The sequence below is a fragment of the Pongo abelii genome, chromosome 5 (assembly GCF_028885655.2).
Source record: "Pongo abelii isolate AG06213 chromosome 5, NHGRI_mPonAbe1-v2.0_pri, whole genome shotgun sequence".
In the NCBI taxonomy this organism is placed as follows: Eukaryota; Metazoa; Chordata; class Mammalia; order Primates; family Hominidae; genus Pongo; species Pongo abelii.
Genome location: NC_071990.2, coordinates 151,030,476 through 151,052,594, shown reverse-complemented (window position 1 = coordinate 151,052,594; position 22,119 = coordinate 151,030,476). Strand labels below are relative to the sequence as shown.

Below are 22,119 nucleotides of genomic sequence, written 5' to 3'. Positions count from 1 at the left end.
TCACTCAGACATCTCCACTGAACCCTAGCTGTTTACTTAACATTTCCTCTAAGTGGAAATGTTAACAGCTCAATATGTGTCTAAAATAAAACTCGTGATCTTTCCCTCTAACCCTGTTCCCTTCCAGAATTCCTGGTGTCAGTGAATAGCCCGCCATCCTGTTACACAAGCCAGAGATCTTGATTCATCTTTGATGCCTTCTTCTCTATCACTCCCATATCCAATCAGTCATTGAGTTCTGGAGATTTGACCTTCTAAATAAATATCTCTCAAGTTCACCTACTCTTCTCCTTCATCCACCACCACCAGCTTAGTCCAAGTCACCGTCAATTTTTGCTCTGTCGCCTAGGCTGGAGTGCAGTGGCATGATCTCGGCTCACTACAACCTCTGCCTCCTGGGTTCAAGCAATTCTCCTGCCTCAGCTCCCTGAGTAGCTGGGGTTATAAGCATGCGCCACCACGCCTGGCTAATTTTTGTATTTTTAGTAGAGACAGGGTTTCACCATGTTGACCAGGCTGGTCTTGATCTCCTGACCTCATGATCCACCCACCTCGGCCTCACAAAGTGCTGGGATTACAGGCGTGAGCCACCGCGCCCGGCCTCAGATTGAGCTTTTTGAATCATCACATCACATCACATCATCTACTTCCAATCTTGAAATCCTTCCATGGCTTTTTAATTCCTCTTAGGAGGAAGAACGGAATCTTCCATAATGTCTGCAAGGCCCTGCCTGATCTCACACCACTCTCTCCTTATTGCCTCCATTGAAGTCTTCTATGGAATTTGAGGGGCATTGGCCTCCTTGCTTGGACTTGGGAAACCCAATAACACATTTACAACCATCTCTCAGGGTGAGAGTGATTCTGTAGATGGCTACTCCTATCTGTCTTATGTTGATCTTTCTTAGCTTCAGTTAAAGAGAGGGTCTTGTCTGTTAGTCCTCAGAATGTATTCTCCTTGGAGCCATATTAGTCAGGATTCTCTGGAAGGAAGAACTAATAGGCTAGATGTATATATGAAGGGGAGTTTATTAAGGAGTAGTGACTCACACGATCACAAGCTGAAGTCCCATAATAGGCCATCTGCAAACTGAGGAGCAAGGAAGCCAGTCCAAGGCCCAAAACCTCAAAAGTAGGGAAGCCGACAGTGCAGCCTTCAGTCTGTGGCCAAAGGCCTGAGAGCCCCTGGCAAACTCCTGGTGTAAATCCAACAGTCCAAAAGCTGAAGAACTTGGAGTCTGATGTTCGAGGGCAGGAAGCATCCAGCACGGGCGAAAAATGAAGGCCAGAAGACTCGGCAAGTCCGCTCATTCTACTTTCTTCTGCCTGCTTTGTTCTAGCCGTGCTGGCAGCTGATCAGATGGTGCCCACCCAGATTGAGGGTGGGTCTGCCTCTCCCAGTTCACTGACTCAAATATTAATCTCTTTTGGCAACACCCTCACAGACACACCCAGGAAAAATACTTTGCATTCTTCAATCCAATCAAGTTGACACTCGATATTAGCTATAACAGAGCCCAAGACCCTCTACATACCTATCACAAGCTATGTGGTTCTTGTTAATGGTTATTATTTGTGAATGAAAGAATGAACTATCTTTAAAGTGTAGATATTTTCTTGTGTGTTTTTTTTTTGTTGTGGTTGTTGAGACAGTCTCCCTCTGTTGCCCAGGCTGGAGTGCAGTGGTGGGATTGCAGCTCACTGAATCCTCCATCTTCCGGGTTCAAGTGATTTTCCTGCCCCAGCCTCCAGAGTAGCTGAGATTGCAGGTATGCACCACTACACCTGGGTAATTTTTGTATTTTTCGTAGAGATGGGGTTTCACCATGTTGGCCAGGCTGGTCTCAAACTCCTGATCTCAAGTGATCTGCCCACCCTGGCCTCCCAAAGTGTTGGGATTACAGGTGTGAACCACCACTCCTGGCCTAAAATGTAGATTTTCTTGGTTCCCTCTTGATTATGAGACTGTGATCCAGGATATTTACAGGGGAATCACTCTTAGGAATACTTGCTGGGTCTCTACAGATTTCTTTGTTTTCCCATTGTAGCCATGGAAATAAAGAAATCTTCTCTTGCCGGGGAATCAAGCTGGCTGTGGACTGGTTCAGGGACAGAGGACACACCTACATCAAAGTTTTTGTTCCATCCTGGAGGAAGGACCCACCAAGAGCTGACACCCCTATCAGAGGTATGCTGGAGCAGATGTATGCTCAAGAGGTACTAGACATGTTTCCCTGGTGCACTTCTAACATCGATAGTCAAATATCTACTTAATTGTTTGTTTAATGATGTTTGTCTTCCTCACTGTGCTATAAGCTCCATGAAGGCACTGATTATGACTGTTCAATGCCATAGCCCTAGCACCCAGCACCTAGCATAACACCTGGTATTCAACAAGTAGTTCAAAATTAGGCGTTCAATAAGCAGTTGTTGAGTAGATGAATGAACAAACTACTCTTTTGGTGTGTTAAGTTATCAAAATAATTGTGCCTGACAACTTTTAACACCTGAAGAGACACTGGATCTGTATTCCACTTCTAATAGTTTATAGGATTTGAAACAGACATTTATTTGGTCAGGTAATATTTATTTACCAAATACGTCATCTAATCTCTTTATTTAAAAAGAAGAAGAAAACTGAGACCCAGGGAATTCTTCTTCTTCTTCTTTTTTTTTTTTTTGAGACCGAATCTTTCTCTGTCTCCAAGCTGGAGTGCAGTGGCGCAATCTTGGCTCACTGCAACCTCCTCCTGCCGGGTTCAAGTGATTCTCCTGCCTCAGCCTCCCGAGTAGCTGAGATTACACGCATGTGCCACCACACCCAACTAATTTTTATATTTTTAGTAGAGATGGAGTTTCAGCATGTTCGCCAGGATGGTCCCAATCTCTTGACTTCATGATCCACCCACCTCGAACTCCCCAAGTGCTGGGATTACAGGCGAGAGCCACTTCACCCGGCCTCTTCATTTTTAATTCTTCAATCAGCTAGGAATATTTTAAGCTACAAATATTAGAATACTGCGGTTTTATTATTTATTTATTTAGTTTTGAGATGGAGTCTCACTATGCCTCATTGCAGACTTGCTCTCCCCTGGCTCAGGAGATCCTCCTACCTTAGCCTCTTCAGTAGCTGGGACTATAGGTGCACATCACCACACCCAGCTAGTTTCTTTCTTTCTTTCTTTCTTTTTTTTTGACACGGAGTTTCACTCTTGTTGCCCAGGCCATAGCACAATGGCACAATCTCGGCTCACTGCAACCTCTGCCTCTCAGGTTCAAGCGATTCTCCTGCTTCAGCCTCCTGAGTAGCTGGGACTACAGGCACATGCCACCACGCCCAGCTAATTTTTGTATTTTTATTAGAGATGGGGTTTCATCACGTTGGCTGGTCTTGAACTCCTGACCTCAGGTAATCCACCCGCCTCTGCCTCCCAAAGTGCTGGGATTACATATGTGAATCACCGCACCCTGCCCTAGCTAGTTTTTGTTTTTTGTAGAGACGGGGTTTCGCCATGTTACTCAGGCTGGTCTTTAACTTCTGGACCCAAGCCATCCCTCTGCCTCGGCCTCCCAAAGTGCTAGGATTACTGGCATAAGCCACCAGGCACGGTCAGAACACTGTGGTTTAAACAAACAGCATCTTGTTTGTTGTTTGGCTTCTTATACAGGTTGAGTATCCCTTATCTGAAATACTTGGGACAGAAGTGTTTTGAATTTCTGAATATTTTCATTATGCTTACTGGCTGAGCATTCCTAATCCCAAAATCCCAAATCCGAAATGCTCCAATGAGTATTTGCTTTGAACATCATGTTGGTCGGATTTTTGGATTAGGGATGCTCACCTGTGCGAAGAGATCAGCTGCAAAGCTCTTTATTATTATGATCAAGTGTTATGTGCTGTACATAATTGTATGTGCTAGACTTTTACACAACTGGCAGCACAGAAGAGTGTTTCCACCAGCATCACCTCAGACACGTGAGTCACGTATCACACTGCAAGGTCAGGATGGCTACGATGATAAGAATTTTTCAACTCTGTTATAGTCTGATGGGACCACTGTCACACACGTGGTCTGAAACATTGTTATGCAGTGCATGACTGTATATCTGTGCAGTTGCCATGGGTTTTCTCTCCTAGTATGAGAACTTCTCCCTGAATGGCAGTGCGGACCATTTGTGTTGACTGACAGTTTTCACTTTAGTATACCTGGCATGGAGCAGGCAGGCAGCCTGGTGCCTCTGCCCACCACTTATTCCAATGGCAGAATGATGATGGTTTTATTCTAGGAGGTCAACAGCCACAATGGGAGGCTTCCTCCTTCCTAGTTGTAGCTTCACTTTCTTTATAGGGATAGGGATGGGAAATGAGTGGAGGTCCATGCTCCTGGAGCAGCTGCCAGGGAGTAGCTCAGCTCACCTGTTAGTCATCCCATTTTTGCCCGACTTCCACTCCATCTCCACCACCAGGAGTGCTCCAAGACTGCAGGGCAATGGCTCCCACCTCCACTCCAGCCTTCTGCGCACATTCTGGGCTGTGGTTCCCTCCATGCTGCACAATCAATACGATCCTCTCTGCTTTCTGTCTTCCTAAAGTATGTCAAAATCCTGGGTTTGCTGCTGTCCCCAAACCTACTTTTAACATGATTATAGATCTTCCCCCACCTTTCATTACGTTGGAACTATGAGAAGGAGGGAATGTAAATACTTGTGTTCAGTTCCCTGTCATGAACTGGTTGTCCTGAATTATTCTTTATGGTCTGAATGGGAAGAATGGTGAATTTCAACAGTAGTGTAATACTTAAATATAATGTGGGAAAAAGTAGGGAAATTACTTTGCGATAGGGAAGGAAATTTTAAATAAGCCACAACAAGTGCAAACTTATGAGGAAAGATGAATACATTTGACTATACTAAAACAAAAGCTTTTATTCATTAACAGATACCACAAAAACAAAAAAGTGAAAAGACAAGCCTCAAACTGGGGTGAGGGTGTGGGGGTGGGTTATACATCACACATTACTGATGAAGGATTATTGCCTAGATCTTGAGAGAACTTCTCCAAATCAATGAGACAAAGACAATGAATCAATAGAAAGATGGGCTAAAGCATGAATAAGCTGTTTACAGAAAAGAAAACGTATATGGCCATATAAACACACAAACATATGAAAAGATGCTCAATCTCATTACCAACCAGAGAAATGCAAAATAAAACCACAATAGGAGGCCATTTTGTGCCCACCAGATTGGCAAACATCCAAAAGCCTGAAAATGCCAAGTATCGGCAAGGTTGTCTTATGTGCTGTGTTGGGTATGTAACTTGGCATCACCACTCTGGAAAACAATTTGGCATTACCTTGTAAAGTGCCTTCCATACAGCTCAGCCATATTAACTCTTGGAGATATACCCTGAAGAGACCCTTGCCTCTTCTGTGCCAGGGACTTAGATGCAAGACTAATAGTGATGAACATATGACACAACCAAACCTCACAAACAATGATGAACGAAAAAGACAAGCTGCTTAAGTATATGTATAGTATGATTCCATTTGTGTCAAGTCTAATGTGTAACCACACTGAAAATGATCCTCAGTGGGGCATGGTGACTCACGCCTGTAATCCCAGCACTTTGGGAGGTTGAGGCAGGTGGCTGCTTGAGTCTAGAAGTTAGAGACCAGCTTGGGCAACATGGTGGATTCCCATCTTTACAAAAAATAAAAAAATTAGCTGAGCGTGGTGGTGCACGCCTGTAGTCCTAGCTACACGGAAGGCTGAGGTAAGAGGATCACCTGAGCCTGGAGGGCAGACGCAGCAGTGAGCCATGATTGTGCTACTGCACTCCAGCCTGGGTGACACAGTGAGATCTTATCTCAAAAAAAAAAAAAAAAAAAGAAAGAAAGAAAGAAAGAAAATGATTCTCATAATCTGCATTTTTAAAAATAACAGCAAGGAAATTATAAACACGGAGTTCTAAAACTAGGGTTGTCCTATGGCCTTAAGGGGAATGGAGAGGATTGCAGACTGAGGGGACAGAGGGGACTTCCAAACATGAGCCACCCCCTATTTCTCAAAGGAGGTGCTAGATATATGGTGTCTTTATTTTTGTTCTTTGTACCATAGCTGCATTATGCACCTTTTAAAAACAGCCAACAGTGTCGTATGGGAAAGGACTTAAACTTGAGGGCCCTGAGTAATTATTACGTGTCAAACGGATTTTTTTTTTTTCCTGCATGTCTCCAAAGGCAAAATTCATATTAAACAGCTGACCCTCCTGGAATGCAGATTTTAGCCTCTGATAAGAAAGGCCTTGTAATGTTTGTACCATCTGGTACATGTTTACCTCTTGACTAGTTTTTGCAAGAACTCGCACTCACTTGAGCTCAGTCCACTCACAGACACTCTGAGACAGGAAGAGGAGGCGTTGCTATCTTCATTTTATAAATATAAAACTGGATGAACATTCAACCCGCGTGAAGTACCCAGGAACTGGAGCCCAGCCCAGACTCCAGGCTGGATTCTTAGTCCTGGGTGCTTTCTATGATGTTCTTGAGTCCCTGTATCTGTCAGTGATGGGGTGCTCCATCCAAAAGTTATCCCAGGCAGGTTCCTGGATGGTGGGAGAAGATGGACCTCTGGCTCCCAGCTAGGGGCCCATGCAGGGCTTTCCAGGTGGATGCAAGGCTCCCCGTCATGCTGAAGGCATCACTAAAGTCCGGGTTAATACAGGAATGTCTTTCTCCAGGGCGCCCCTGTGCCTGCTGCGGTAGGGACATTGTGGCATGGAACGCTCAAAAGGACAAGGGCTGTGGCTGAACCCTTCCTTCTGAAGTGACTCTCCCTTGTAGAGTATCGCTTTCTGGACTCCTGTCATGATGTGGGCAGGACGGAAGCCACGCGCCTGCCCGCTTGACCTTGGGCTTCAGGCAAATTCAGTGAAATTGAGTGAAAGGAGCGAACGCTATGGCGGGAAAAACTGGTGTTTTTTCCCCGCTCCCCTCAAAACCTCATCTGACCTGCCCTGGAAGCGGGTGGGGAGGCGGGTGGCCTTGCGTTGGGGGTGGTTCTCAGGGGCGGTGCCCTTGGGCCCTCACCCGCGTCTCCGCCGCCCGCCCTCAGAGCAGCACGTGCTGGCGGAGCTGGAGCGGCAGGCGGTGCTGGTGTACACGCCGTCCCGCAAGGTGCACGGCAAGCGCCTGGTCTGCTACGACGACCGCTACATCGTGAAGGTGGCCTACGAGCAGGACGGCGTCATCGTCTCCAACGACAACTACCGGGACCTGCAGAGCGAGAACCCCGAGTGGAAGTGGTTCATCGAGCAGAGGCTGCTCATGTTCTCCTTCGTCAACGACCGGTATGTCCGGCTGGGGTCCTGACACCCTGGGGGGCGGCGGGTTGGGGGGAGGGGGGCGGGGGCGGAGCAGTGGCCACGCCTGCTTCCAGGTGGCGGGGCTTGGGGTCACCCAGTCACCCAGCCCCTCAGACAGAGCTCCCTCAGGTCCGCATTCTCGGCGGGCACGTCCCCAATAGGTGGGCTGCTTTGCTCTGACCTTGCTGTTCCCGGGGCCACATCTGACACACCACAGAGAAGCCCAAGAAGTGGCCCAAGCATGCAAGCATGTGTTTAGGGCACCACTAACTTAAAAAAACAGAACTGCATACTTCAGAATATTGAAATAGTCATCATGGAAAAGATCTGTACTTTGTTGTATTGCCTTTCACTTATTTCAGGTTTTTGTCTTATTTTATTTTATTTTTTGAGATGGAGTCTTGCTCTGTCACTCAGGCTGGACTGCAGTGGCTCAATCTTGGCTCACTGCAAACTCTGCCTCTCGGGTTCAAGCAATTCTCCTGCCTCAGCCTCCCGAGTAGCTGGGAGTACAGGCACGCACCACCACGCCTGGCTAATTTTTTGTATTTTTAGTAGAGATGGGGTTTCACCATGTTAGCCAGATGGTCTCAATCTCCTGACCTTGTGATCTGTCCACCTCGGCCTCCCAAAGTGCTGGGATTACAGGCGTGAGCCACCGTGCCTGGCTGTCTTTTTTTTTTTTTTTTTTTTTAAACAAAAGTTTTGAATTACATATGGGAGTGGGCAATAGATTTTTTTTTTTCTTAGACAGGGTCTTGCTCCATTGCCCAGGTTGGAGTGCAGTGGCATGATCACAGCTCACTGTAGCCTTGAACACCTGGGCTCAAGCGATCCTCCTGCCTCAGCCTCCCAAAGTGTTGAGATTTTAGGTGTGAGCCACTGAGCCCAGCCCAGAATCTTTTCTTTTGGGCTATAAAGATCTCCCCCTGCTTGGCCCTGACTCTGGGTTGAAATGTTCAAGAGAACCTGGCTGGTTCATGTAGCCCTGAAATAGGCCCCTTGGGTCAGTTCATCCCAGACCAACCGGCTATGGCTAGGGGCAGAGAGGGACACCAGGGCTACAGGCACAAACCGCTCAGCAAGTGGTGAGGGCAGACACTGGCAAGGTGGATGAGGGTCTGGAGACCAGAGCAGTGTGTGACAGAGCACAGCCAGCTGGGCTGTTGCTCCCATGTCCATTTCTGTTCCAGGCAGTGTTAGCTTGGCCCTCATTCTGGGCTCTCTGACTGACTTTTTGGAACGTGGTTTTAGACAAACTCCTCAGCTCTGTGAGGGCCGGGACTGTATCTGTCTTACTTGCGGTGTCTCCAGCATGCCTTGCCCACAGGGGTGCAGTAACTAGTTGTAAAGGAATGACTGGGTGAATGGCTGTGGCTGGGGAAGGGTCGATGGGGAGAGAGGTCTGGGCTTAGGCTGCTTGCACACGGCTGAGCAGCTGCTGACTCTGGACCCAGGGACACAGTGTGGTGTTTGAGAAAGAGCTGGGGCTTTGGAGAGGGCAGGTGAGGTTTCCATCTGAGGCCCTGCCACTTACTGGCTGGGAGTCAAGGGGGAACCACTCAGACTCTCTGAGCTGAATGTTCTTCACCTTGAAAAGGGATTAATAATGTTACCTCTGAGATCATTGTGAGGACTAGAGAGAATTGTGCCCCAGAAGTGGTAGCAGCTATTCCCAGGACATGGTGCACCAGGGGGTACTGTGGTCCCCATGGCCAACTGCTCCGGCAGCCGTGGAGGTGGAGGGCCAGAGGCATGGCAGCAGCGCCCTGCAGGAGCCCTCATTGTCATTTCCAGCTACAAAAGGCCAGCGGCTCTCACTGTCCATCTGTGGCCTGGAGAAATCTGGCTAGTCTGGTAACTATGGGCTCCAGAAATCCTCACTGAGCTCTCAGGGACATGGCCATCTCTGGTCTGACGACAGCCTGGGGCCGGAGCCAAGTCCTTTCGATGCACTGGCCTTCGTTAAGGGCCTGCCAGGAGGCAGGGCCTGCCGCCCGCTTGTGAGCGAGGGCGCCTGCCCTGGTGCCCCGGGCACGTCCACAGGGCCCTCTTGGCACAGCTCCTGCTCCTGAGAGAGCAGGAGAGGAAGTCTTTGGGAACTTTTAATAACCACAGTGGGCGGTTCCCCAGATTCTTGGTCAAGGCCCAACTCTGAGAAGCCGGCTGTGCAGCTGGGAGCTGAGCTGTGGGGGCCACACAGTGCCGGGGATCACCCAGCTCTCTGCAGATTGGGACTTCAGCATGACTCTGGACTGTTAGGGGGACAGCAACCCATAAAACATCTCCTTGATTTAGAATCCCAACCTCTCTACAGAACCTTTGTATGACCTGGAAGTGGCCTTGGGAACAAAAGTATTTATATAAAAAGTGGACCTCTAAAATTAAAAAAAAAAAAAAGTGGACCTCACTCAGCGAGGGGCATTTTCCTTCTGAGGAATTGGGTTTTCCCTGTTGAACTCTGAGCATGCATTCCTTTCCTCATTAGGGCTCCATGCCAGGGAGGAGAGAAGGGCAAGTCGGGGGCAGGGCAGCCATGGAAACTGAGACCAGACCCTGTGCCCCCACGGTGCGCAGAGGAGAAGGTTAAGTCTGCGAGGTGGCTCTGTACGTGCAGGCAGCACCTGGGATCCACTTCCTCACTGATTCAAACTCCCTGTTCCTATTGAACCTCTTTGCCTGGAGGTTCACAGCCCAGAGCTGTGTTTGGCACGGGGTGAAACACAGGAGAAATGGGACCTAAGCCTCAAGGAGCTCATACAACTCTGAAACCTTCTGGAACTGTTTTTGTTTGTTTGTTTGTTTGTTTATTTAGAGATAGAGTCTAGCTCTGTTGCCCAGGCTGGACTCCTGGGCTCCAGGGATCCTCCCTCCTCAGCTTTTCTAGTAGCTGGAACTACAGGCGTATGACACCACTTCTGGCTTTTCTGGAGCTGTTAACCTCGTAGAGGTTTCTAACCTTTTGTTGAGGACAGTGGGAAGCCAGAGGAGCCCTTAGAGCAATTATACTTTCATTTTCCTGGATAAAAATCACCTGGGAAGTTCTTTTTTTTTGGAGAAGGAGTCTTGCTCTGTCATCCAGGCTGGAGTGCAGTAGCGCGATCTCGGCTCACTGCAACCTCCGCCTCCCAGGTTCAAGCAATTCTCCTGCCTCAGCCTCCCCAGTAGCTGGGACTACAGGTGCCCGCCACCATGCCCAGCTAATTTTTGTGTATTTTTTAGTAGAGATGAAGTTTCACCGTGTTGCCCAGGCTGGTTTTGAACACCTGAGCTCAGGCAATCTGCCCACCTCGGCCTCCCAAAGGGGAAGTTCTTAAAATGCAGATTCCTGAACAACTTCAGATTCTGATGAAGCAGGTCTTGTGAAGCTCGGAGGCTGCAATTTTTTTTTTTTTGAGCAACGATCTCACTCTGTCACCGGGGCTGGAGTGCAGTGGCACAATCATGACTCACTGCAGCCTCCATCTCCCAGGCTCAGCCATCCTCCCACCTCAGCCACCCGAGTAGCTGGAACTAAAGACATTCACCACCACATCTGGCTAATTTTCTTTTTTTTTTTTTTTGCTTTCTGTAGAGACAAGGTTTCACTATGTTGCCCAGGCTGGTCTTGAACTCCTGAGCTCAAGGGATCTTTCTGCCTCAGCTTCCCAAAGTGTTGGGGTTACCCATGTGAACCACTGCACTCAGATGACTGCACTTTTAAGTTGCTAGGTGATTCTGACACTGCTGGCTTGAACCACAGCAGGAGACACACCCAAAGAGGGCCAGAGCTGTGCTGTGTGCTCTGCATGGGGTTCAGTGTGAAGGGAAGGTTTTGCTTTAAGATGCTTCACCCACATCACCCACATCCCGCTGGGTGATGGTGGGCCTGGGGCCGAATGCTTCCTGGTGCTCTCGGGGAACTTGGGCCTGCTCCCTTTGTACAGGTGCTGGTGGCAAATCCCAGGTGGTCTTGCAGTTGCCCCTGTGCTTATTTTCCAGGTTTATGCCTCCTGATGACCCCCTGGGCCGCCATGGACCCTCCCTGAGCAACTTCCTGAGCAGGAAGCCGAAGCCCCCAGAGCCATCCTGGCAGCATTGTCCCTATGGTGGGTAGTGCCTAGTGCTTCGCAGGCCCTATTCAGGGCCTTGTGTGGGGGCAGTACAGGATCACAGTCAAAAAGCACTGGCCTGGTGCTCAGCAGCCTGGGCTCCTGCCCAAATTCTGCCCTCCAGCTGTGCCACCTGGAGAGTTAACTTTCCTGACAGGGTTATTGTAGAACTGACATCCTGGCCGGTGATTTCATGGGAGCCAGGGTCCCATGCCAGGGTCGGATGCACGGGTCACGCACACAGCAAGGCTGTGTCTGAGAAGCCGGGAGGCTGGACACAAACCCAGCTGTGGGTCTCAGTCCCTTCACCTAGCCCCTGGCAGCTTCTGTCCTCACCCTACCCTCTTCTCCACCCCTCCACCTTATGGACTTTGGTCACTGCTCTCCATGAAGAGTTAAGAATTTTATCCCAGCACCCTGGGGGATGCCAGCCTTCTAGCCAGCTCTTTCACTGACTTGCTTCGCCAAGTTATTTGATGTTTCCAAGTTCAGTAAAGACTTGGGTGACAGTCAATCATTTCTTGTTAGAATTAGGTGGCCATACATACATTCAGGCTGACTCCTCCTTCCCTCTTGCACTCTCAGAAGCCCTGGGTTTGGATGGTAACACTTGACCATTTGTTCACGACTCTGTTAGAACAGCGTGCAGGGTGAGGGCAAGCGTTAGCACAGCGAAAAGGGAGAACAGTGGGAACTGAGGCGGCACTGCAGGCGCAGTCCTATGCCCCGAGCACCCACTCCCTACCGCCCTCTCCCTAAGCCTGGCCCTATCCACAGGGTCCCTGGGGAATTGGAGGCTGAAAGTCTTTGAATCCAGAGATTTGGTCTTAGTCCCTGGTCAAAGGGACCTGGGACCGACACTCCTCTGCATACCCTGGGATGAGTGTGCCCAGCGCCCCCTCACCCAGGCCGCCGGCGCCTCCCGGGCACTTCTCCCCACCTCGGCCCCGCGCCCAGATCCTGAGGCGTTTCCAGGGAGCTGAGTCTGCGGAGTCCGCGGCGGCCTGGGAGCCTGCTTGGAGGAATCTCCACCGAGAGGCCGCGGGCCGGCACTCCCCGGATGCACCAGGTACCACCGCCCCTCCGCGCCACCGGCCTCACACCGCGCCCTCTCTGCTCCCGCCCCTTTCAGGCAAGAAATGCACCTACGGCGTCAAGTGCAAGTTCTACCACCCGGAGAGGCCGCACCACGCGCAGCTGGCGGTGGCCGACGAGCTCCGCGCCAAGACAGGGGCCTGGCCTGGCGCGGGCGCCGAGGAGCAGCGGCCACCGAGAGCCCCGGGCGGCTCCGCAGGAGCCCGGGCGGCCCCCCGGGAGCCAGTTGCGCACAGCCTCCCGCCGGCGCGGGGGTCCCCGGACCTGGCCGCCCTGCGAGGGAGCTTCTCTCGGCTGGCCTTCAGCGACGACACGGGGCCCCTCGGGCCGCCTCTCCCGGGCCCCGCCTGCAGCCTCACGCCCCGACTGGGCAGGCCCGACTGGGTGTCCGCGGGCGGCCGGGTGCCACGCCCGCTCAGCCTCCCTAGCCCGGAAAGCCAGTTCTCCCCGGGCGACCTCCCGCCTCCGCCCGGTCTGCAGCTCCAGCCGCGGGGCGAACACCGCCCTAGGGACCTGCTCGGCGACTTGCTTTCCCCGCGCAGGCCGCCCGACGACCCGTGGGCCCGTCCACCCCGCTCCGACAGCTTCCCTGGGCGCTCAGCCTGGGCGGAGCCGGCCTGGGGCGACGGCGCCTCTGGGGGACTTTCAGGGTACGCGGCCGAGGACGACGAGGGGGACGCGCGCGCCCGGGCTCGCATCGCTCTCTACAGCGTCTTCCCGCGCGACCAGGTGGACCGCGTGATGGCCGCGTTCCCGGAGCTCTCCGACCTCGCCAGGCTCATCCTCCTGGTGCAGAGATCCCAGAGCGCCGGGGCGCCCCTGGGCAAGCCCTAAGGGACCACCACGCCCTTACAGGGAATGGCCCAGCCTCGCCTTGCGTCTTGGACGGTTGGACCTGTGGTTGCCGACCTGGACCTGAGTGGGCCCATCGTGGCGCCCCCTTTTCTTTAAAGATGATCAGGGAAGCCTGCTTCCTCCTCCTGAGCGGGGCTGTGGGGGCCTGGTGGCACTTGGTGATCCTCGCTGAGGCCGGGGCCTGCTGCGGGGAGGTCCACCCACTTCCGTGGAGGGAATGATTTTCCATGTGCACGGAGACTGCAGGTCCAAGCTGCAGTAGAATCCACAAGTGGGTCACAAAATCAATTTAGTGGGTCACCACCATAAACACAGCGGACTGGGACGGGTCAGAGTGCACCCTGTACAATCAGGCTGAGTCTGAACTCTTGTTACCTATCCTGTGTCCCTACCCCCTTGGCAGCCATGTAACTAACCTCAATGTGGGTCGTAGTCAGAAGTTTAAAAAAGACTGAATGGTCTTGAATTTCATTGTATCAGGTAATGTTTGAAATATGTAGTCAGGTGGCCAGGGGAAGTTTGCTATCTGGAAATTTTCATGTTAGCTATTGCTAACCCCACCCGCAAGGGGAGCCCGGCCTCCAGATGTGGGCTGTGCTGTGCTCTGAATTGTGTGGCTGTGCCATGCTGGGGACAAGTGGCAGGAGCACTTTGTCCCAGGGCTGCCTTCTGGGGCCTTCACCTGCCTTCACACACATACCCCCACCACACAAATGTACACACACACACACATGCAGTCTCTCATACATGTACATACTCACACACACCACACAGACACATACCGTTTGGCTCAGGGTTAAGTATCTCCAATTTTTTTTTAGCCATCCATCATGGCAGTTTCCAGAATAGGCTTTCTACTGTACCAGCTGAGCTGCCTTCTTTTACTTCTTCTTCTTCTTTTTTTAAACAGACAGAGTCTCGGCCCGGCACAGTGGCTCATGCCTGTAATTCCAGCACTTTGGGAGGCTGAGGCGGGCAGATCACTTGAGGTCAGGAGTTTGAGACCAGCCTGGCCAACATGGTGAAACCCTGTCTCTACTAAAAATACAAAAATTTAGCCAGGCATGGTGACACACACCTGTAGTCCCAGCTACTTAGGAGGCTGAGGCAGGAGAATCGCTTGAACCCAGGAGGTGGAGGTTGCAGTGAGTTGAGATCATGCCACTGCACTCCAGCCTGGGCGGCAGAGCAAGACTCCGTCTTAAAAAAATAAAAAAGACAGAGTCTCACTGTGTCACTCTGTCTGGAGTATAGTAGTGTGATCTTAGCTCACTGCAGCCTCAAACTCTTGGACTCGAGTGATCCTCCTGCCTCAGCCTCCTGAGTAATTGGGACTGTAAGCATGACAGCCACACTTCACAGTTAAACTGGGGCTGGGTGAGTCAGGACTTTTGCTCTGAAATCTATAGGTGGGTCAGCAGAAAGCTGACATGAGCTCAGTCAGAGTTTGTTGCCATCTTCCTGGTGCCATTTCTTCCAGCCAGCTACTGCTCTGGGTTTGAGGAGAAAGGGCCTACTCATTCGCAATGGCTACGAAGTGAGATGGTGCTGCCAGAGTGCTGACCCCCGAATCCTTAGGGGGCCCTGGCCTCTCCTGGCAGCATCCACCCATTCTGGTTACCATGCCAGCCCTCCAGACTATGGCTCATTTGTTCACTAGAGGGCTTTGTAGCTTGGCAGTTTGGGGAAAGCAGGAGGCACTTCCCAGGGGAAGACCAGAGAAGACCAGCCCCCAGCCCCACAAACTTCCTGCAGCCTGCTGGTGCAGAGGGAACTCTTGCCAGTTTATTACCAGATTTCATGAGATGTTGGCAGGCCTGGGGGGCACCTCAGGGAGAGTGCGTTCCCAGCCCTTTCACTCATGGTAAATGACACCCCTGGGGCATACAGTGATGTTAGGTTTTTCTCTGAGACTTCTTTGATCTTTTAAAACCAGATTCTTAGCATGCATGGATTGAGCCAGATCTGTCCCTCACCCCCTTTTTCCAAAAAGGATGGTGCACTCACAATTTTACCGTAACATATTGGGATCTCAGGTCTGAAGATGGCCCACTCTTTGTAAATAAGTTGGATTTTCCTCATGATATGTGTGGGTTTTTTTTGGTGGGGGGAAGGGGCAGGGTTCCGCTCTGTCATCTGTCACCCAGGCTGCAGTGCAGTAGTGCAATCAGGGCTCACTGTAGCTTTGACTTCCCAGGCTCAAGCAATCCTTGTGCCTTAGCCTTCTGAGTAGCTGGGACTACAGTTGCGCCACCACATCCAGCTAATTTTTTCTGTTTTTTTGTAGAGACCCAAAGCGTTGGAATTACAGGCATGAGCCACTTCAATGGGCCTTTATTTTTTTTAATTTTAATTTTTATTATTATTATTTTTGAAACAGAGTCTTGCTCTGTTGCCCAGGCTGGAGTGCAGTGGCGCGATCTTGGCTCACTACATGCTCCGCCGCCTCCCAGGTTCACGCCATTCTCCTGCCTCAGCCTCCCAAGTAGCTGGGACTACAGGTGCCCACCACCACGCCTGGCTAATTTTTTGTATTTTTAGTAGAGACGGGGTTTCACCGTGTTAGCCAGGATGGTCTCGATCTCCTGACCTTGTGATCCGCCCGCCTTGGCCTCCCAAAGTGCTGGGATTACAGGCATGAGCCACCGCACCCGGCCCCGGGCCTTTATTTTTATTTTTAACCTTTTGACAAGACATGCTTTCTATTAGAGTTGCTTTTTGTCTCCCTGGTTGGGTTTCCTGATGTAGAATCATTGTGTTGCTGATTTTTCAGTTGAAAATGTTTAAACTGCTTCCTTTGAGAACAAGTTTGAGTTTTAGTAAGCTGTAAAGCTATTTTATTTGATTCACTGTGAATAAGACAAGTAAAAAAAAAAAAAGTGAAAACACAGCACATTTCAAGTGTAATCCCCTTTGGAGTTTTTCCAAAGTCTTAGTATATGTCTTTGTGACACAAAAACATAGATGGGACAGGTAAATGAAATGCTCCTAGTTGCATAGCTGTTACCATGCTTCAAAAATAAATCATTTTTACCACACCTGGATTCTTTATTGTCAAATTGTCTATTAGTTTCTCCTACTGGCTTTCCCCCAGATTGGTCTGTTCTGTTAAAAATTGTGGGTATAGACTGGGCACGATGGCTCGTGTCTGTAATCCCAGCACTTTGGCGGGCTTCATGAATTCAGGAGTTCGAGACCAGCCTGGTCAACCTGGTGAGACCCTGTCTCTACTAAAAATACAAAAATTAGCTGGGCGTGGTGGGGCACGCCTGTAATCCCAGTTGCTCGGGAGGCTGAGGCAGGAGAATCACTTGAACCCAGGAGGCAGAGGTTTAGTGAGCTGAGATTGTGCCATTGCACTCTGCACTCCAGCCTGGGTGACAGAGCGATACTCTATCTCAAAAAAAAAAGGTAGGTGTGAAGAAGACTGAGGTTGTGGCCAGTCTCAGCAGCCGTGGTTCCGTGTTGTTCCACCCAGGGGGATGTGAGGGGCTCAAATCCACCTTTTCCAGGAGAAGCAGTGAGGCCATGGCAAGGACCTCCCTTTGCTGGATGTGCAGCAGGTCCCAAGGACACAGGCTGCTTGCGCATTTCCTAGATTTCTAAAATCCTCATTACAGAACTATGAAGCCGTCTCATAGAAGCCGCTCTTCTTGTTTAAAACTGCAGCAGAGCTCTCCTCGACTGATCAAACCAGAGGCCGTTGCCGTCCTGGGTTTCCCCGAGGCAGCCTTCCCAGAGGCCTCTGGAAGGGGGCTTGGGGCAGAACTGCAGAATATGGGGGGTTGAGGAGTAGAAGCAAGGCAAGCCACTCTAATTGGCATTCTTCCAAATAAAATGGATCCAGCTTTGGTTTGACATTGAGCTTAGCTGAGGAGCCATGCCCCAGCTGCGGCTGGCAGGGACAGAGCTCAGATGAGGCCACAGAGGCTGTGGGCTTCTGGGAAAAGGTCCACCTATGGGGTGGAGTGGGGAGAAGACCATAGAAGTCAGGGATGGGGGGAAGGAGGCATTAAGGTAAAGAAGACACAAGATAGGAGTGATGGGGAGAGGGGTTCTGGGAACTGGAGCAATTCCTTGGAATCACAGATCCTACCAGGAGGGATTGCACAGAGCCGGGACCAGTGGCATAGTCTGTGGGACTCTATGCAAAATCAAACTGCAAGGTTCCCTGTTCAAAATGTGTAACAATTTCAAGATGTCGGCAGAGCATGAAACCAAACATGGGTTCCTTCGAAGCGTAGGGCCCTGTGCGATGGCACAGGTCACATGCCCAGGAATCTAGCCCCGCATGGAGTTACCCAAAACACAAGCAAGAGAACATTCTCAGTGCTGAGAGTATGTTCAGAACAAAACATTGACTGAAAGAAGTCAGAGGCCAAGATGCATGTGCTTCATAGCTAGAAAAGGCCATGGCATCGGAGCAGGTGCTGGTCCCCAGCCTCTACCTGAGGGTTTGCTCGCTGCAGCCACCTGAGGACTAAGTGGGGGCTCCTTTGGCTTTCCCTGGAAGGAGCTAAAGGGGAGAAGTCAAGGGACTTGGGCAAATCACACTCTGGATTATCCACTTCCAAATGAGCGAGAGACATCAGTCGAGGTAGCTCTAGAATTATACTAGTTTGTATTAGCCAAGGTTCTTGGCTACAAGTGTGATTCACAAAACCAAATGGCAGGAGGCCATTTTTTTTTTCCAGGAGGCCTCTGTCGGGGAGGAAGAGGCTCTGCAGAGTCAGAAGGTGACCTTGTTCCTTTGACTCACTGCTGAACAGATGCCCTCTAAGCTCAAGAAGCTCCTGGAATCACAGCAGCTCAGCCTAGCAGCCGGTGGCTGGGCTGAAAATGGGGGCTGGGGCCCTGACCCAGCTGGGTAATTAATTTGTCCTGAGTTCTTGGGGACAGCTCTCTGTCCTCACGGACAGATGATGCACCTATCCCAATGCCTAGAAACAGAAAAGGTACTGGGTAAATAAACAGAAGGGCAAACAGGCCCAGTGCTCAGAAGCCACCTGAACGCTGTGCTTATTAACTGGCTGGCTGACATGGACTGACTGACAGTGATGGGCTGGCTGGCTGACACTGATTCGTTGACACTGTCTGACTGACCAACTGACTGACAGTGGCTGACTGACACTGATTGACAGACTGACACTGACAGACTAATGGATGAACACTGATTGACAAACTAGCTGACAGACACAATGATTGGCCAACTCACATTGGCTGACTGACACTGGCTGATGGACACTGGCTGACACACTGGCTGACTGACACTGGCTGGCTGACACTGGCTGGCTGACACACTGGCTGACATTGGCTGACAGTGGCTGACACACTGGCTGACTGACACTGGGTGACTGACACTGGCTGACACACTGGCTAACACTGGCTGACACTGGCTGACTGACGCACTGGCTGACACTCGCTGACACTGGCTGACACTGGCTGACTGACGCTGGCTGAGTGGCACTAGCTGATGAGGCTGAAGTGTGGCCAGGACCTGTGGCTGGCTGTTGAGCGTGATTACTCAAATAGAATTAGCAAATCACAATGGTTTTGACTTTATCTGCAGTCAGTCTTACTCCTGAATATAACATATGTGTGATGACACCAAGCCAGATTAAGCCTCCAAAGTTAGGTTCACAGAAGGCATTCCTGAATGAGGCAGTTACAGAAACATTTCCTCCAAAAAGAAGCCTGGGAAGCACAGGAGGGGGTTGAGGTTCCTCCCCTGACTGGAGTGATTTCCCTGTCTGGCTCCTTGCTGTCTCTCAGAGGCTGTCTCCAGCTCTCAGTTCTTCAGAGCTCCGACTTCACAGCAATCACCCCCCTGCAGTCCTCAGGGCTCTGTGTTTTGCTCCATCATGAACCCTTTGCTCTCCCACCCTTCTCCATCTGTTACTCCCATGCCCCTCACATCTGCCCATCCTTTAGAGCCCTCCCCTTCAACCTTCCTCCAGGGCATCTGCCCAGGCCATTCCAGCACCAGGAGCCCCTGTTATTCTCAGACTGCTTCAAAGCTGTCCTTTCAGGGCAGAACTGGTCCACTGTGCTCCGCGGCACCCTGGCAACAGTTTTGCTTGGAACGGTTACTTGTTGTGCATTATTGAACTCTTCCCTTACATGTAGGCTGGACTTCCCCAACGGGGCCACACACACTTGGAGGGTTGGGATTCTGTCTGAACCTTGTTCCTGCATCAGCCCTGAGGCCAGTCAGTCAGGACAAGCTCAGAAACAATGCAGGCCTGAATCCCGGTGGGTAAGACCATTGAGTTGGTTATTGGTTTGTGCTGGATGCCCACTGTAGGTTGGCTGGGGCTTGCATGCAGAGACCTGGGTGGAAGCAGTTAGTTACCTCCAGAAAAGAGAATGTTCAGAAATGTGCACTGGATCCTGAAGCTTCTGCCCAGATGTCATTGCTGCTTCTGTTTCGTTGGCCCAAACAAGTCACATGGCAACACCTAGGGACAAGAAAGCATGATCCCACTGTCTGCACATGGTCGACATATTTGGAGAATAGAACTCATGACAACTTGCCTGTGGAGGCCTAGAGAGAAATACTTGCTGATTGAAAATCCTGAAGGAAAGAATGAGTTAAATGAAGCATCATACATCCACTTAATGGAATACCATAGGGCATTAAAATGATATGGCGGAAGGATGCTCATGAGCTAGAAAGTGTGGAGCATGTATTGTGAAGCAAAGAAGTAGGTTATAAAAAAGAATGTCCTGGCCGGGCACAGTGGCTCATGCTTGTAATCTCAGCACTTTGGGAGGCTGAGGTGGGCAGATCACCTGAGGTTGGGAGTTTGAGACCAGCCTGACCAACATGGAGAAACCCTGTCTCTACTAAAAATACAAACATTAGCTGGTGTGGTGGCGCATGCCTGTGATCCCAGCTACTCAGAAGGCTGAGGCAGGAGAATCGCTTGAACCTGGGAGGCAGAGGTTGCAGTGAGCCGAGATCCTGCCACTGCACTCCAGCCTGGACAACAAGAGGGAAACTCCGTTTCAAAAAGAAAAGAAAAGAAAAGAATGTGCCATATAATCTTTTTTTCTTTATTATCAAAAATGCTTATTATAGGAAAATACCACGGGAATTCACTAAAAGATCATCAGAATATATCTTGATAGTGGGATTATGGCTGCAGGTGATCCTCTCCCCATTTTGGTTTCTATTTTTCTAAATCTCTGTATTTAATAGCTTTGGTAACATGAAAAAAAATTTTGCCAAACAATGCTGTATTTAAAAGTATAACATACACATTCATTATTCAGAAAATTCAGTCATCTTTGTAAAAAATTATTGTACAGAATGTAGCCATTGTAAAATTCAGGGATCTTGCAGTGACATCCGATAATACCAGTGTGGATTCTTTCAGGCCGTTTTCCACACATACATGCATGTGTGCATATTTCATGGAAAGAAAATCCTCGTGGGCCAGGTTCCTGGCTAGCCCCGGGGCTGTCGGACCTGAACCCATGTGCACAGTCCAGGTGAGCAGCGCACCTGATTGCGCTGCTAGAAAATCCTGTGCGGGCCCTGGCTCCTGGGGCGGGGAGTGAAGGATCTTGGGAGGCTCCTCTCAGAAGCTGCCCACCTGCAGGCTGCAGTGGCTGTTGGGGGAAGACCTGTCAGTCTGCAGCACCCAAGGCCATGAACACTGTCCTGGGTCTGGCATTAGGGACTGTGCTCTCACCAGTGCAAGGAGGCAGCCCTCACTGTGGGTGCTTAGCTCTGGGGGCCTCATGGTCTGGTCTCTTGGGAGAGAAGGAGGAAGATTTTCCTGTTCTCTGTTTGAACTCTTTGAGTTGATTCGGCTCCAGGGAATTTTTCTGGCCCAGTCATTTTCAAAATAGCTCTTCATGATCTGTTTGTGGCAAAGACAGTAGATTTATGGCGTTGCTGACCTTTGATTTGTTGTCACAGCTCTGCCTGGGGTCGTGGGGAGGTTTTCCTTTGCTTATTTACCCAGAGTGATTTAGGCACCTCAGTGGCAAGAGGTTTCCCATTTCTTCCGCTGTAAGACCTGACCACATGGACCCTGCCATCAGGGTTCACCCCTGGGAGGGGCTCAGCCTCATAGTTCACACAGAATGGCAGTTATCCTTTAGATGCCCTGGGCCGTGTCATTCATATTCCTTGGCCCACAATCCTCGTTGAGAATCCCCCGAGAGAGTCCCCAGAGCTGCATGTCTCACTCTGCCCTGCCACCCGCCGCCTGGCCTCTTCCCACCTCCTTTTGGGCTCCTGGCCCTTCACAGCTGAGGGGCTGAGGAAGAGCGGATGAATTACTATTATTAATTCTGATGAGTCAGCCTCCTTCCAGAGTCTGTGAGTGCAGCTGGGGCCTGCAGCACCCGTGGGCAGCTGGGCTGGTGTGCAAGGAAGGAGGGCTCGTGGGGCAGGTTAGCGACCCTGAGCAATCCTGGGCCTCGTTCTTTGGGCTTGTAGGTGAGGGCTGTGTACTTTTGTGTGTGGCTTTGTCTGTTCATGGCGGGATAGAGTCTGGAGGAAACTCAGAGGTCCTGAGGGGACGCCTGTCCCGGAGGCCGAGTCACTTTCTCAAGGCACAGGGGGAGCTTGTGGCCCCGGGGCCTTTCTGTCAGTTTAGGGATTTCTGAAAAAATATCCTGGCTCATTCATTCATTCATTTATCCAGCACGCTATTTGAGGCCTCTGCTATGTGCCCTCCGTTCTAGGACCTGGGGAAA

The 22,119-nt window shown here is 50.7% G+C and overlaps 1 protein-coding gene across 1 annotated transcript in view; it reads left to right on the top strand.

Moving 5' to 3' along the window:
* Nucleotides 1-16,445, top strand: part of ZC3H12D (zinc finger CCCH-type containing 12D) — a 37,299-nt gene extending 20,854 nt beyond the window's left edge. The window contains exons 3-6 of the mRNA XM_063725049.1: nt 2,049-2,188; nt 7,117-7,351; nt 11,348-11,454; nt 12,590-16,445. Of these exons, the coding sequence (XP_063581119.1) occupies nt 2,049-2,188; nt 7,117-7,351; nt 11,348-11,454; nt 12,590-13,386 (1,279 nt within the window). The 3' untranslated portion in view covers nt 13,387-16,445. The remainder of the gene's footprint in view (nt 1-2,048; nt 2,189-7,116; nt 7,352-11,347; nt 11,455-12,589) is intronic.
* Nucleotides 16,446-22,119: the final 5,674 nt, after the last annotated feature.